Source organism: Artemia franciscana, chromosome 1, assembly GCF_032884065.1.
Source record: "Artemia franciscana chromosome 1, ASM3288406v1, whole genome shotgun sequence".
NCBI classification, from domain to species: domain Eukaryota; kingdom Metazoa; phylum Arthropoda; class Branchiopoda; order Anostraca; family Artemiidae; genus Artemia; species Artemia franciscana.
The window spans coordinates 61,379,663-61,397,159 of NC_088863.1; the positions used below are offsets into that span (position 1 = coordinate 61,379,663).

General features: G+C 36.7%; 1 protein-coding gene across 1 annotated transcript in view; it reads right to left on the reverse strand.

Moving 5' to 3' along the window:
* Positions 1-17,497, reverse strand: part of LOC136032332 (arginine-hydroxylase NDUFAF5, mitochondrial-like) — a 45,889-nt gene that overhangs the window by 27,737 nt on the left and 655 nt on the right. Inside the window, exons 2-3 of the mRNA XM_065712649.1 lie at positions 5,979-6,109; positions 1,673-1,777 (exon numbers count right to left, since the gene is read on the reverse strand). Of these exons, the coding sequence (XP_065568721.1) occupies positions 1,673-1,777; positions 5,979-6,109 (236 nt within the window). The remainder of the gene's footprint in view (positions 1-1,672; positions 1,778-5,978; positions 6,110-17,497) is intronic.

Consider the following 17,497-nt stretch of genomic DNA (forward strand, 5'->3'; position numbering starts at 1 on the left):
AGACATCGGGAGATGGTTCATTTGGACTAAAATTAAAAGTTATAGTGCCATTTTTAACTGACCAAAATGATTGGAGGGCAACTAGCCCCCTCCTGCACCCCTTTTTCTCCAAAATCGTCCGATCAAAACTTGTATATAGCCATTTTGTTCAGTATAGTTGGAAAGTCCCAAAACTATGACTTTGGAGATAATATGACCCCCCCCCCCATTAATATTAAAATTGGCCTATTGTTTGCGTATAGTATTTGTTACTGGGAAGTACATAGACATTTTTCGGGAGGGTGGGGGGATCTGGTGCTTGGGGTAGGTTTCCATGGGGGTAATTTTACGTGTAGAGGGAAATTTCTGAGGGCGAACTTTCCAGGAAAAATTTTACACTGAGGGGATTTGACAGAGTTCCTATACGAAATTCTTTTTATATGTCTTACTTTTTCTTTGCCTACTCAATTTTGCATCTGACGAAGTTCCAAGTGAATTTTCTGGGGAAGACGTTCAGTGTGTTTGGATTTCCAGAAAATAATTTCCATGGAAGCAGAAATTTCCGCAGTGATAGGAAACGCGATTAGAACTTAGTCTTTTCAAATGAAAGTATGCTAAGGCGACTTTTCTGGCTGAATCTCCTGCAAGAAATTTTACGGATGGGGAGAAATTTTCAACGAGGATGGAATCACCTGGAAGGAATTATACGGGGGAGGGTATATTAAATAGGAGGAACATTCCACGGAGGAGTCGCTCGTGAGGGGAGGGAATTTTTCACGGAAAGTGAGCCAGATTTACCGGCATTATTTGAAATACGATCAAAAACTAAAAAAGCTTTTTTTTCAAATGGAAGAAGGAAGCAATATTAAAACTAAAAACGGAAAAATTATTTTGTATATGAGGGGATTTCCCCCTATTCAATACATTGCTCTCTAAACTAAAGTTTGACTGATTGTCCCATTTTTTAAGAGCGACTCCTGAAGCACAAGGACCGTTTAAATAGAATAGGAAGCTTTTTTAAAAGTGCTAAAAACTTCAGCGAGAAGAGCAAGGTAAGAAGGGGGACGATCCCTTCATATATGGAATAATTTCTGTTTGTTTTGAGTTTTAACATTACTGCTTAGTTTCAGTCGAAAAAACTTTTTTTTTGTTCATTTCTTATAGAGGTATGGACGGCAATGCATACCTCATGAGGTACTGAATATTTTATATATTTAAAGAGCTAAAATTTTACAAATAGGGGAAAAGAGCAAAAAAATTAGCACCCCAAAGCAGGGACATAAGCAGGATTCGGTTTCGCAGAATATTGGGGCCAGGACGGGGCAGCTTTTCTTATTGGTGATCCAAAGTAAAAGGAGCGATTTTTTTCCTCTTCTAGTCTTTCTGCCATGAAGTGTATATGGAGCAACCACGACAATAGAAGAGAGTTGCATACATTTTGATTGAAAAATGAATACTTTATAAAAATTATCCGGACCAATGTATCCTTTAGAAAATAGAGATATAAACTTATAAAATAAAAAAAATACTGAATAGATAATAAAAAAAACCTCTCTGTTTAACATGGACCCTTTAGATGAAAAGTTACAAAATAAAAGCTTTGTTCCACATTACCAAAAACTCAGCTTATTAAATTTTCATAGGTATTCATCCTTAGTCTTTCGAAATAATATTTGAGACATAAATTACTTACATCTAATAAATGTTTACTGGCATACCCTTTCCCACATCCAAGGTCAGCAACTCTGTCAAATTTTCTTTTTATGTCGAAAACTCTGTCAGACAAGCGGTAGCCACTCTAAGAAATAAATCTATCAGTAAACCAATTGTTGAAATTGAAATAATGATGTACAAAAGACCAAATTAGGTCTGCCACTAGCAATAAAAGAGGAAAAAAGTATAAATATCTGAATTAATAAGAAAATCGCTAGAAAAATTTAAGGAAATATTTAAGAATAAACAAAAAAAAATCTACACATGGCACTTTCATTCAAACTAATTAAAAAAAACAACAACAGGAATTTGGCCACAAACGACTTTTTAAAGAAACGAAAAAAACCATAAAGACATACAATACAATGATAAAGCCGTTACTAAAGCTCTTCTTTCAGCTGAGTCAAACACTTGCTAATAATCTATAAAATTAAGGACTAAAGCGGTCCAATGACAAAGGTACTTCTAAAATATTAACCTATAATATGAAAATTTGGCCGCCATATTTTCTTCCCTTTCTGCAACAATATGGTTCTTCACTTGAAAAATCTTCTACAGCATCTGCAAGTCTAAAATTATCATCATACAAGTGATTTACTACCTAAAGAAACTACTCTAATCATCTCACCCACTGTTATCACCTTTCTTAGTGAGGGGTTTAATTAGACTTTTCCTATACTAGCGAGGCTTAGCTAAGTATTCAGCTAAATAGTGAAAATTCTAATTTCGCTATATATATAAAAAAAATTTAAAAATGATTTCGCTAGATTAAAAAAAACACTTTTTTTGTCAAATCCACATGTGGCAAAAAACATATGACAATTTTTGAAACAATCCGCTTAGTTTTTCCGAAGCAATACTTTAGATTGACGAACCAAATGTGATTTAACAATTGGTTTTCTATACGTTCGAAAGGAAGGCCAGCGCCCCCCCCCCCCAATGGAAAATTCCTCCGCACGCGAAATTTGGCGTCATCAGATAGTATAGGCACCCAAAATATCGATCAGATATCCAAAGGGGTAAAAAAAGCTTCTTGGATAGAGACTAATTGGTCTCCAATAATTTTTGACTTAAAACAAAAAGAGCTAGGAAAAAGAGCAAGCTTTGAAACAAAAAGAACTTAAAAAAAATGGCCAGAATAAATTCTGTCCATTTTGGGGTCTAATGTTAATGTTTACTTTCATGATAACCGCTTAGACCAGAAATATTCCAAGAAATCAAGAAGGATTACAAGTCAATTTCTACCTCCACCCACTCTTTCCATAGAAGTAATTCTATATTTATCTAAATGCTCAATGAGATTTAGAAAGTTTTGGCATTAAAAATGTACCCTTTGAGACATCTAACCTCCTCCTTAACTACAAAACGATTACAGAACCCTACTCTAGTTGTTTCAAGCTCCGATCTACAAGTTAGGAATTTTGTGCCAAAAAAGATCACGGATGTGTGTTCTTTTGTGTCTCCCCAAGGGATTATCGTATCGAACCAAGAATCCTAGAATATCGAGAGAGGACTCAGAAGTTTTAGCGCCCATTTAAGTGACCAAGCAATTTGGAGGGTAGTTAATACACGCCTACCGGAGAAAAATCTCCGGTAGAAAGGATTTTCATGGGTTACTTTTTGTGTGGATAAATTTTCAGAGAAAAAGAATTGTTGGGTGGAGGCCTAGCACCATTTGAAATGAAAAAAGCTTAAATAGAACGTTTTTTTCCATGATAATGCCAAATTAGTTAATTTTCAATTAAAATACTCCTTCCCCCGTCAAAAACAAACAAAAAGAGTTTTTTTTCAGTTTAGCGGGGGGGGGGGAATGCATGAAAATATGGAAGGGAGAATTCATCTGTGCATATAAAAACATCCATTTTAGGATTTCCATGTCACTCTTTACTTTCCTTCAGATGTTATCTTTTCCTGTTTCAAGTTTTTGAAAATACACAATACACTTTACAGAATACTCTCTGTGCAATTTAGGTAATAATGGAAAAAGAATCATTGAAAAGGCAGACATCTGGTGACACCCCTTAGTACATCTGAAGGAAATATCTATTGACATCTGAAGGAAACATCTATTGACACCCCTTAGTACATCTGATCGACATTTCGAGGCACCCATTTTGTACTTTCTCTCTAACTACTCCATTTTGCATGTGGAGGTTAATTTCCGCGGGAGGATATTTTTTTAAGGGGGAATTTTCTGCGCGGAGGAATTTTCCAGGAACACGAATTGTTGGGAGAGGGGGACACATAGCACCTTTTGAAACGAAATGAACTTAAATATAAGTAAGTATTGATGAAAATTTCCTGTGTATCAGACTAGATTTTTGTTTGAAGTATGATTTTAATTCCTAAAAGTCTGAAGACAGCGGCGTCGATCCAAGAAAATTTAGTAGAAACAGTGATAAAAAGGATTTTTCAAAATCTACAAGAGACTTTGCCATTTTTTCAATGAAAGTGCACAAATTGGTATTTTTAAATTAAAATACCCCCCACAAAAAGTTTTTTTTGAAATTCTGGCGAGGGGATCGGGTGAAAATATGGAAGGGGGGATTCATCTGTGCATACTAAAAAATCCATTTTGGGTTTCCATTTCACTCTTTATTTCCAAAAATCTTTACTTAAGATGCTATTTTTTCACGTTTCAAGTTTTTGAAAATACACAATAAACTTATAAGTAAGTTTAGGTAATAATACCAGAAAAAAATCAATTTGAGTTTTCTTTAGAATGTAGCAAAAAACATTCTGATATAAGGTACTGTAAAATTTGGGGCTTGGTGCTCAATCGAGGTTGTACCAATTTCTGCAATTTTCCGTATAACCACCTATGTAAAGAGGGTTTAGCCAAGGTTCTAGCTTTCTCTATTCTAGACATAGGCCCTAAATATGCTATACGTACATCTATTTAACGCTTCGATCAGTTACTTATAAAGGCCAATTTCTAAAAATCACGTAAATGTATGCATTAGCTTTTGAACGAGTCCTTAGTCAATTTCTAAGGTTTTCCAGTAGCTTGGTACAGGCTGGATACTCGTGCCAGGAAAGTACTATGCTAGAGTACGATGTTTCTTGGAATAGACCCCAAACCAAGTGTTTTTGACGACGGTGATTTCAATGGTATCCATTTTATGTCAACTTGAAGTAGTCTAGCATCTAACTTTTTGAAATTCTAAAAATATGTTACCATAATTAAGAACGGCTCTTCTATCAAATCCATATAATAGCAACAATTTTCACTTTAGCGTCAGTTAGAAAATTTTTACACTTGACAATTTCTATGAATATACATTTAGAAAATTCAATTAGTGCAGGCCATGGTTTGCTCTTTACTAGACTGTAGCTATAACTACAACTATAACGGAAGACTATAAACATCCAATTAAGGATTGCCAACAATGGCGATTTCAATTGTGTATTATGTGAATTTTTTAGCATTTTTTACTTTAAAAATGGTATCAAATAATTACGCTGTTGGTGTCATTTGACAATTTACTCAGGCGATAACAATACAAAAACCCATAGATATGAGCATTGTTTCTCGAATGAGCTTTAGATAATTTCTCTATAATTTTCAAATAGCCTAGTCTGCAAATGTTAGCATAAAAAAAAGGACTGTGACGATCTCAGTCGAGTACTTTTTGTTTCTATACGACGTTATGGTTAAAATTTTCTAGTTTCTTGGCGGAATTTTCTGGAACCAATCCCAGGAGCTCCTGCAAGATATACTTAGATGCTAAAACCCAGGGAAATATGGGATGAGAAAGAATTCCATGAACAAACAAAGAATCAGAAATTTTCATCAAATCGGGTTTTTATACCCATCAGATTAAACTGAAAAGAGACAAAATATAAATACATAAATTTACATTTTTTTCAGACAAATAAACATTAATAAAAGTTATAGAGCCAAAAACTCATAGTAAGCAGTTTTTTCACTAAAATACACTATCTTATGGCTACAGGAAACAACAGCTAGAGTAAAAGAAGGACGTAATCACAGTTTTAGCAAAGGAAAGGGGGATATTTCAAAGGAGCTTTCTCACGAGAGGGTCTAAAAGCCAAAATAACATTTTTTCAAGATTTTCAAAACATACTCAGGAGGGAGGATCCACTACATTTGTTAATGAGGTTATAAATTACCCTTTCTTTGTTTCCAGGTATGGTAAATAAAGCTGGAAGCATAGAGATTTGTATCTTATCTACAATATTGTCCCGCACTGTAGCAAGACACAAAATGTTGAAATGCCAATTAATCAGAAGGCTATAACATATCTTGACTAATGAAAGAGTACCTCTTCTTTCAAATAGTCATATACATGACTGTTTTCCATTGAAGCAGATCTTTGCCTTTGTAGATTCTTTGCTGATCTGTCAAACACATTAACAATTGACTTTCCATCAGAAAAATCTCTTGAAGAGATACCTGAAAGAGCGTAAAAGAAGAAGTTAACAATTGTAAATTTTTTCAGTGATACTAAGAATAAAGTAATACTTGACCATGTCTGCTAAGAGGTTAAATTGTGGTAAAAGAGCTAGTTAGCCTCTGGGAGGGTAGAGCTGTATTTCATGAATCACATATTATAAGGACATTTAATGGCTGATGCCATTTCAGCCAAGAACTTACAGTGAAGATAAACTGCACAATTTTTTTTCAGCATCTTAGCTGTCACAACAACATTCTCCAGTTCACACTAAGATGCACAGAAAAATGGCAAAATTTGTTTTCAATATGTCTCAGTAACCTATACTACTGATAAATATGATTTTTCAGTTTAAACAAAGCCTACAAAACGCAACAGATATGTTCACTTTAATTCTAATTATCCTATAATTAGTTATCCTATTAATTATCCTTTAATTCTAATTATCGCCAAGCTAAAGGATGTCATTTCCTTAGTTAATTATGTTCTAGTTATTTGCTTAGAACCAAATACTTCAAAAAAGTTAGATTTTATTAAGGACAAATTTTTCAGGAACTTTGCCCTACTACTTTAACAAATAATGTAACTGGTACACAGAAAAATCAATTATTTTAAATCCATAACATTCACAACTTCCAGAAAAATTTTCGCTGTATCTTATTGCCCTCACATCCTGAGAATTATCATCAGACTGGATGTATATACATATATACATGGGGGAAAACAGAAGCTAGAATTATATATATATATATATTATACTTACATAATTATATAAATATTATAGAATATTTATATAATTATATATATATATATATATATATATATATATATATATATATATATATATATATATATATATATATATATATATATATACCTATATAACTCTGGCCGTTGTTTGTATAACAGCCTCATGTTATGAATCACATTAACTGAAAAAAAAGTAGCAATTTAAAAAAAAGGCCTATCAAATACCTTGTAACTGCACAAGCAGCTACAGGCTATCAATAGAAACAATCACAAATACGTGACATTCCTACAACAGCACAAGGAGACTAAGGGCACATCCACTATTTTTGTTGACCCCTGATCTACTCTCAGTACCACCCATGAAAACTTACACTGCTCCTCATCAGAGGTATCAGATCAGACCAAAACTTACCCAACTTTTACCAGAGATAAATCAACATACCCAAGTTCTCTTATCAAAGACTTTCCATGCAAGGCAGAAATCTATATCCCATCTGGGACCCACAATTACCAAAAACACAAGAGCTAAGAGCTCATATGGCACTTGTAACGAGGCAAGAAGAGCCAAGAGCTCATATGGTATGAGCTCTAACAAAATTCTAAGAATCAATAGATTGATTTAAAAAGAAAATCAGCGGCTTAATGCCGGTCAGGATTTAAAATAAAAGCTCTGAGTCACGATGTCCTTCTAAATATCAAAATGCATTAAGATCCGATCACCCACTCGTAAGTTATGAATACTTAATTCTTTCTAATTTTCCTCTCCCTTTAGCCCCCCAGATGATCGAATCTGGGAAAACGACTTTATAAAGTCAATTTGTGCAGCTCCCTGACAAACCTACCAATTTTCATCGTCCTAGCACGTCCAGAAGCATCAAAATCGCCAAATCACTGAACCCCTCCCCCCAACTCCCCCAAAGAGAGCGAATCCAGTACGGTTACATCAATCAACTATCAAGGACATTTGCTTATTCTATCCACCAAGCTTCATCCCGGTTCTTCCACTCCAAGTGCTTTCCAAGATTTCCCCCTCCAACTCCCCCCAATGTCAAAAGATCTGGTCGGAATTTGAAATTAGAGCTCTGAGACATTAATTCCTTCTAAATATCAAATTCCATGAAGATCCGATCACCTATTCGTAAGATAAAAATACCCCAATTTCCATGTTTTCCAAGAATTCCGGTTTCCCCCTCCAACTCCCCCCAATGTCACAGGATCTGGTCGGAATTTAAAATTAGAGCTTTAAATCACAAGATCCTTCTAAATATCAAATTTCATTAAAATCTGGTCATCCTTTCGTAAGTTACAAATACCTCAATTTTCAAAACTATCCCCCCCCCCAGCCCAACTACACCAAAGAGAGCAGATCCGGTCCGGTTATGTGAGTCAAGTATCTTAGACAGGTTTTTATTCTTCCCATCCAGTTTCATCCTGATCTCTCCGCTTTAAGTATTTTCTAAGATTTCCGCCCCCCCCCAAACTGACCCCCCAATGGCGCTGGATCCGGTTGAGATTTAAAATAAGAGATCTGAGTTACGAGGTCCTTTTAAATATGAAGTTTCATGAAGATCCGATCACTCCTTCGTAAGTTAAAAATACATCATTTTTTCTAATTTTTAAGAATTAACCCCCCTCCCCCCAATAGAGCGGATCCGTTCCAATTATGTAAATCACGTATCTAAGACTTCTACTTATTTTTCCCACCAAGTTTCATCCCAATCCCTCCAATCTAAGCGTTTTCCATGATTTAAGGTTCCAGCACCCCAAACTCCCCCCAATGTCACCAGATCCGGTCAGGATATAAAATAAGAGCTTTGAGACACGATATCCTTCTAAACATCAAATTTCATTGAGATCCAATCACCCGTTTGTAAGTTAAAAGTACCTCATTTTTTCTAATTTTTCAGAATTAACCCTCCCCCCAACTATAACAAAGAGAGCGGATCCGTTCCGGTTATGTCAATCATGTATCTAGGACTTTTGCTTTTTTTTCCACCAAGTTTCATCCCAATCCCTCCACTCTGTTTTTTCCAAGATTTTAGGTTTCCCCCTCCCAACTCCCTCCCCAACGTCACCAGATCCGGTCGAGATTTAAAATAAGAGCTCTGAAATACGATATCCTTCTAAATATCAAATTTCATTGAGATCTGATCACCCATTCATAAGTAAAAAATACCTCATTTTTCTGATTTTTCAGAATTACCCCCCCCCTCCCCCCAACTACCCCAAAGAGATCGGATCCGTTCCAATTATTTCAATCATGTATCTAGGACTAGTGTTTATTTTTCCCACCAAGTTTCATCTCAATCCCTCCACTCTAAGTATTTTTTAGGTTCCCCCTCCAAACTCCCCACCCCCCAATGTCACCAGATCCGGTCGGGATTTAAAACAAGAGCTCTGAGACACGATATCCTTCTAAATGTCAAATTTCATTGAGATCCGATCACCCGTTCGTAAGTTAAAATACCTCATTTTTTCTAATTTTTCAGAATTAACCCCCCCCCCCCCTACTACCCCAAAGAGAGCAGATCCGTTCCGGTTATGTCAATCATGTATCTAGGAATTGTGTTTATTTTTCCCACCAAGTTTCATCCCAATCCCTCCACTCTAAGTGTTTTCCAAGATTTTAGGTTTCCCCCTCCCAAATCACCCTCCCCCAATGTCATCAGATCTGGTCGAGATTTAAAATAACAGCTCTGAGATACGATATCCTTCCAAACATCAAATTTCATTAAGATTTGATCAACCGTTTGTAAGTTAAAAGTACTTCAATTTTTCCATTTTTTCCAAATTAATGGGCCCCCCGCCCACCCCCCAGATAGTCAAATCGGGAAAAAGACTATTTCTAATTTAATTTGGTCCGGTCCCTGATACACCTGCCAAATTTCATCGTCCTAGCTTACCTGGAAGTGCCTACAGTAGCAAAACCAGGACTGACAGACAGACCGACAGAATTTGTGATTGCTATGTCACTTGGTTAATAGCAAGTGCCATAAAAACTGCTCATTTCAGCAATCACTTCACTTTCTGTAAGTCCCTTGTTATGATTGCTGAAAGTCTGAATTTCAAACAAACGACTGAACTTGGAGCCCAAGCTTGGGTGTATAATATTGATGTAACTGCCATAACAGAAGTCCAAGCACTGAGTCATTATGCATAGTAAACTAATAGCCACTACAAACTAATAGCACTTTGTCTTCATAACCATTCTCTCGGAAAAAAGGCAGTAGGAATATTACTATCTGTACATGATTCTTTCCCCTAAACTGATTCATAGCCAAATCTTTCAGATTATGATGAGGTCATTTGAGTAAGTTTACAACCCAAAGTCTTGCCTGTCCTTTCAATTTGATTGTGTTTTGCTGCTTCTATTATTCCTCAGATCAGGATGCTTCACAAAGGCGGGAATTCTACCAGTAATTTCATGGTAGCACTGCTTTTATATTCTGCAATTTCCCAAATATTGATATTTTCCTATTGCATGATGCTATAGATAGGAATCAAAATTCTCTTAATCTAAGGTAGATGATAAAAATACCAAAAAAAAAACAAAAGAAATGCAGCACTTGATTTGACCACCTTCACCCCCTTTTGGAGGAAGCTACCATTTTTGTTTATCATTGAAACATCTTTCCAGTTTTAATTATAATTTATCTGGTAGGCCTACTGAATTCTTTTATTGACCCCAATTGTAACAATAGTCTTTTCTATTTTGGATCTTGTATTAGGCCTATAAATGAAAAGAAGCTGACTCTTGTGAAGAACAATGAGACTGATGACAACATCTCAGACCTAATTAAAACTGCTACTTGCTCATTAGTATAACAGAAAACAAATTGTGGGAAGACTCAATTGCCCAAAACCCAATTATTAACTACCATCCCCAAAACAGAGCCCTTAGACACAAAATGATCACGAAAATTCTTTCTTCCATAATACAAAGCCTCCCTTCCCTCTCTTGAGACACCCTTTATAGTTTAAACTTTTTCAATTTCCCCAGTATTTTACCTTTAGATGTTAAGACAAAATTAAGAGCATAGATGGCCCTTTCTGTGCTAGATATTCTAATCAAGCTAATTAAAGCCTTTGCTAAAAGTAATTCAAAATCTTTGTTCTGATTTCTAACTGGAAAATTATGTTTAATTATTCCAATAGAAAGAACAGTAAAAAGAAAGATTTTGCTGAGTGCCTGAAAGTAAGGATAATCCAAGTATTCACCACAGGCAATTTGGAAATATACACTCTATATTCACCCCCCACACTTCATTCCCATGCACTCCCGGTGAATCCTAGTTTTAACATTCTTTATAGCCAAAATATGTGGCATTAATGGTAGAGGCACATAGTTAATGACTTCTGTTTCTTGGCTTGCAAATTCAGTTCTGAGAGCACAAATTTGGAATTTTATTTGGCAAATATAAAACCCAGTTGTGTCTACCTGTGCTCCTCAGGCTACAAGCATTACTCAGGCAAAAATGTGCAATAAAACAAAAATCAATTAGTTTTTTGACAACTACTCATCTGTACTAGAAGCGGAAAACTCGAAATAAATATTTTATTAAATATTGACAAAACTGACCTACTACTACTAAAAACTCTGCAGAATTCTATGAAAGCGATAGCTCCAAGAGGTGCTAAGGAAATTGAAGAACTGATATCAGCCAAGAGGGATGAACTTGTAACAGTATGTTGTGATGTTAATGCTATAGTTGTAGCATTTCCCCTTTATGGTCTTACCTTAAAAATTACCTTAAATTGCAGCTTAGAGCGATATAAGGATTTTCCATCCTTGTGATGCTCCACTGATAAAAAAAATTCATTTGGTGTAGATTGTGGTTGTTGATCTAGACTCTGCAGCTTCCCAATTGTAAAGGAACTCCTGGCAGAGCCATTCCTTATCAAGTTGGGACTTGATCATGTCAGTTGAAGTTGCAGAAACTGTTTCCTCAGATAGTTGATTCCACAGGTTGATGACTCTTTGGCTGAAGAGATGACTTCTATGTCTACTCGTGGAATGCTGCATGGGGAATTTCATTGAATATCCTCTAGTACCAGAATGCAAGGACTGTGCAAAGAGCCTGGGAAGGGTATTTTTAGAAAGGGTTTTCCTGGTTAAAATCATATTACCCCTTTTCCTTTGGTATCTCAGTGTTGGCAGCTTCAAACGATGTAGTCTTTCTTTGTATGGAGATTTATCCACACTGCTAACCATCTTAGTGGTCTGACGCTCCTCAAGCAACGTCTTTTTTTTAAAAAAAAGGGGCTGCCAATGACATTCTAACCTCCAAACGTGGTCGTACAAACACCTTATATAACTTCATAAAAACTCTTGGGTGTTGGCTAGAGATGATTCTTTTTATGATACCAAGGGATTTATTTGCAAAAGATGAAGCAGACTTAGCATGACTGCTAAACTTTAACTGGTGATCAGCAATAACCCCAATATCTCTTTCATCCAAAATAGCAGAAGGGAGTTGTCTTGAAGGAAATACTTATGATGCTTATTGTGTTTGCCAAAATGGATGACATGGCATTTGTCAACATTAAAAGTAAGGAGCCACTTATTAGCCCATCTTCCTAGACTGCCAAGATCTGTTTGAATTGATTGCTGGTCAGAGGGAGTAGCCGCTTTTCCAACTAGTTTTGAGTCATCAGCATAAAGGGTAATAAGATTTGAAAAAAGGGTGGGTAGATTATTGACATAGAAGTTGAAAAGTGTTGGTCCAAGAATAGTGCCCTGGGGTATGCCACTTAATACAGTTGTGGGAGAAGAGAAATGAGGAGTTCCTTGTGAATCAAAAACTCTGACACTCTGTGATATTTCAGAGAGGAAGCCCATAATCCACTGTACAACACCTTCTTTGACACCAACAGCCTTCAGTTTGATTATGAGGAATTCATGACAAACCTTATTGAATGCTTTGGACAGATCAAGAAGAATCATGTTGACAGGAAGACCCTTATAAAGCAGTATAGTCACTAATTCATATGTTTGGATGAGGTTAGTGTCCACAACTTTTGAAAAATTTACAGGATTTCTAAAACTCTTTGAAGAGCAAAAACTATGTTATGTTGCCTCAAAGGTCATACTGATCATGGGCAACCATGGGAGCTATATTAGTCCAGAATAACTAGAACATGCTAAATCAAAATGGAATTGTAAACCTTATGTTCTCAACACAAAGAAGTAACAAGCTTCAGCTCCTGGATCAATCTATCTTTAAGCTACTAAAGCTTACTACAATAGTGCTACTGATGTGTAGATGCTTAGCCATCCTGTTCTGCTCATCAAGATTAATAATATTACACAACTGCTTAGCAATACCTTTGCATTGGCTTTTACACCACAAAATATTCAGCCCAGCTTTACAGTTTCTGGAGTCTATCCCTTCAACCATGAAGTTTTTAATGATGACTAATTCTTGAGCTACTAAGTCTCTGATTGTGCAGAACTAGCTGTTCCTGGTTTTAGTCCTTCTTAAAAAAAGATCTGTCTTAACCAAGCACATCTTCTAATTAATATTCAGAATTACCAGCAGAAATGCCTGTATGCCCAGATATCTCCCTTGAATAGATTCCCTAAAGCCACCCTAAAGCCAATGCCAGTGTAAAAAGTCGGTTGATTCGTAAGCAGACGTTTATTCAATGCTTGTAGAACCCAGGTCAACTAGAATAGAAAAGGTAAGTCAGAATGTTACATCCTTCCTCTTTTCCAAACTAGTGAGCTGGTACAAAAACCATACTATATATTACCAACAAATAACACTATTCCATAACTAATCCACCCCACTTTAATTAGGCATGCATCACCATACCAATTCTTTTGATAAGTGGTCTTCACTCTTAGAATACGAGAAGGCGCTTAACTCACTTTTCTAACACTTTTCTTTCTCTCATACATACTTCATAATACAATAAGGCACTTGGGTCACTTCTCTATTTCACCTCTACGATTAGCAGTCTTAACTCTTAGAATACGAGAAGGCGCTTGGCTCACTTTTCGTACTCTCATACATACTTCATATACGATAAGGCACTTGGATCACTTCTCTAGTTCACCTCTACTACACTCACACTATGGTTTCTTTACATTTACAGGTTAAGTTTCTTTACAGGCTTTACGCATCGATCTGAACGGGTTGAATACAGAGCACCCTGTAGGTCCGCGTGGGTCGCGTGACTTGTGCTTGGTACAGGTATTGGCGTATGGAATGCTGGACTAAGATTATGGGAAGTCGGCCGTGAGTTTAGATCAGGCGTTTTAGGTGGAGGGGTGAGAGCAGCAAACGCAGTTATGGGTGACGAGGTAAGAGCTTCGGCATGTAGGTTTCCCTTAGATTCACCATGTGGGGTTTCCAGGGCTTCAGCAGCATCAGGTGACCTGTTTGAATGGCAGAGCACCTTTATGTGACGCCTGTTTCGCTGATAGTTTCCTCCTTCATTCGTCTCGATTATGTATGATCTGGGATGCTTGTCTGCTCTCACGATTGTACCAGACTGCCATGTCTTACCCTGGATTTGGGCTTGAATTGGTTGGCTGACTTGGAGGGGTTTTAGTTTTTTTGACTGCCTGTCGTGGTATTTCCTTTGGCGTGATTGTTTCTTTTTTCGGTTCTGCACGGACTCGCCATGATGAACGATTTTTGGGGAGAGTAGTTCTCCAGTGCAAGGAACTATCGATCTCAAGTTTCTGCTCATCAGTATCTGGGCTGGGGATGCCAGTCCATCGACCGGTGTGTTCCTGTATTCGAGTATGGCCAACTCGAAATCGTCTCCTGTGAGATCAGTCTTAGTAAGGATATCCTTGGCAGTCTGTACTGTCCTTTCCGCAAGTCCGTTTGACTGCGGAAAGTTTGGCAATGAAGTCTTGTGAGCTATTTCCCAGTCTTTTATGAACTTCTGAAATAGAGCTGATGTGAATTGCAGACCATTATCGGAGACGAGGACGCTAGGGATTCTATACCATGCAAATTGTTTCTTCAAACATGATACAATTTGATGGGCGTATGCATTGCTACCGACTCTATCAACCTCGAAAAACTGGCTGTAATAGTTGACGGTGATGAGGTAATATTCTCCACTCTTGTAGAACAGATCACAACCGATCTTCTCCCAAGGTAGGCGAGGGATATCATGAGGTAACAACGGCTCCTTTTGATTCGAGTTTTGATATTTGGTACACGCATAGCAGTGTCTGATATGTTCTTCAACATCCTTTGTCATACCTGGCCAGAACACAATAGAGCGAGCTCGTTGCTTAGTCTTTTCAATTCCCAGGTGTGATGAATGGATGCGGTCTAGGATGTTCTTGCTGGAATTTTTTGGAATGACCAAACGATCGCCTTTCAATATGATCTGGTCTATGACTGTTAACTTGTGTCTGACGTTCCAAAATGGGAGTATGTTTGTGGGAATGGACCTTTTAGATTCGGGCCAGCCACTTTGGATAGTCTTAGTGAGCTCAACCAATTGATGATCAGCTGCTGTCTCTTCTTTTAGCTTTTTAAGCCTGTCCAGGCTTATTGGGAGAAGCGTCATCACAGAGTGCACGTACGATTCAATCTCCATTTGCGTTTCTGTATCCTCTTCAGGGAGATATAAGCGGGATAGGGCGTCGGCAACAGGAATTTCTTTACCAGGGCGAAATATCACTGTAAAATCATATGGCTGGATTTTCAGTAACATCCACTGCAGCCTAGGTGACGACTTCAAAATTGGGCGGTTTAGGACGACTTGCAGAGGTTTGTGGTCGGACACAACGATGAATTTCAGGCCATACAGGTACTGATGATAATGCAGGCAGCTGAAGAGGATAGCGTATAATTCTTTTTCTATCTGTGAATAATTTTGCTCAGTGTGATTAAGCAATCTTGATGCAAAGGATACAGTTTTTCCGTTCTGAAGAATAGTAGCCCCAAGGCCGAACTTCAAAGCATCGACTTGGAGCTTGATGTTTCCTGATGTTGGATCAAGGAATGATAATGAGTCACAAATGGATTCTTTGATGTTCGTGAATGCTGAGTTGTGCTCTTCTTCCCACTTGAACTCTCACTGGTTTGCCAGTTTGCGAAGTGGTTGGTTCAGTGAGGAAAGATTGGGTATTCATAAGCAGACGTTTATTCAATGCTTGTAGAACCCAGGTCAACTAGAATAGAAAAGGTAAGTCAGAATGTTACACCAGAAATAAAATACTACCAACTGCAAAAGAACCAAAAGCATGGCAGTCACCAACACACCTGTTTAAAACTAACTGATAAAAGAATTTGCTGAATGAACAGAAAAGGCCATGGGAAAGAAAAATATGACAAACAAATAGGCAAAACTTACCAAGGAAAAAGGAAAAAACCATTGACTATTGACAACATTGGTAGTAGTAGGGATGAATTAGAATAATAATTACATCTAAGTGACGTGGATGATAAATCTACTTTTATTTTTCTAATCTTAACAGCCAAGGAAATAATATACATCAATGTGCAAATTACACAAACCAAGTGTCCATTATGCCCAAGTTGTCTAGATAAAAACTTTTTTTTAGAATACTTACTATAGAAAACATTTTCAATGAGTTCCAACTTGACCCATAAGTGTTTGGAATAACTGTAATGTTCCTCTTCAATAGAAGAAAGTTGCTATTTACCTGAATATCCAACTAGCATATTCCTAGGCATTGTCTGAAAACAAGGGACCATGTCCTTAATTAAATACATATAGATTTTTTGATAAAATTTTCTGTTTAAGTCACTAATGAGATATCTAAGAAACAGATACACCAAATTATGAAGTTCGAATTAAGAATTCAAACTTCATCCTGAGTCCAAAAACAACATTCATTTTATTGGTTTACAGTGTTTGAGACTAGAGGATGGCTTTGAAGAGGCTAATCCAGAGTGGGACAGAACAGACTGAGGATAAGTTTTGGCACTCTTACCTGATGCAACAGGGGACCAGCAATTTCTTGCTTTTCCCTCTCATGGTAGTTGAGAGGGAAACCAAGAAGACGTGACTTAATAGGTCACTTTCCAACAGCTTTCAAGTTGTTATTATTTTAGCTCTTTTCCTTTAGTATACCAAAGTGGGAAACATGAGTCAGATGGGATGTTCCTTGAAGGTTTTGTTCTAAGATAAGCTGCTCTTCTTTGAGTACTCTCTAATACCATCACATCTATGTTATAGTCTAGCAAGGATAAGCTAAGAATTTTGTCTCCATAGGAAATTTAGCTGGAATTCCAATAAACTGTTAAATAAATTGGAAAAAAGATTGACTAATTGAAAATCTAATGCATATAGGCTATACAACCTAGAATATATTTTTCCAAATTAAGGGAGGGGGTGGGTAAAATTCAAATCCAGTCCATAAGAAAGTTATATTTGGATTCAAGACAAGATTTTTAAGGTAGAAAATTACCTTAAATCACAGCTTGGAGCAAATATAAGGATTTGCTTTTCTTGTAATGCTTTGTTAATTAAATCATTTAAAAAATTTACCATTATTTAGCCTTTCAATTTATTTTATTTGTAATTTCCTTGTGTGGGCTTTCATATTAGCCCATCATTACATTAAAGAGGCTTAGCCCTTATGCTTTATTGTACTATCTCGCTACCTAGATCTAATCATTTTTCTTTAGAATTCTAACTAG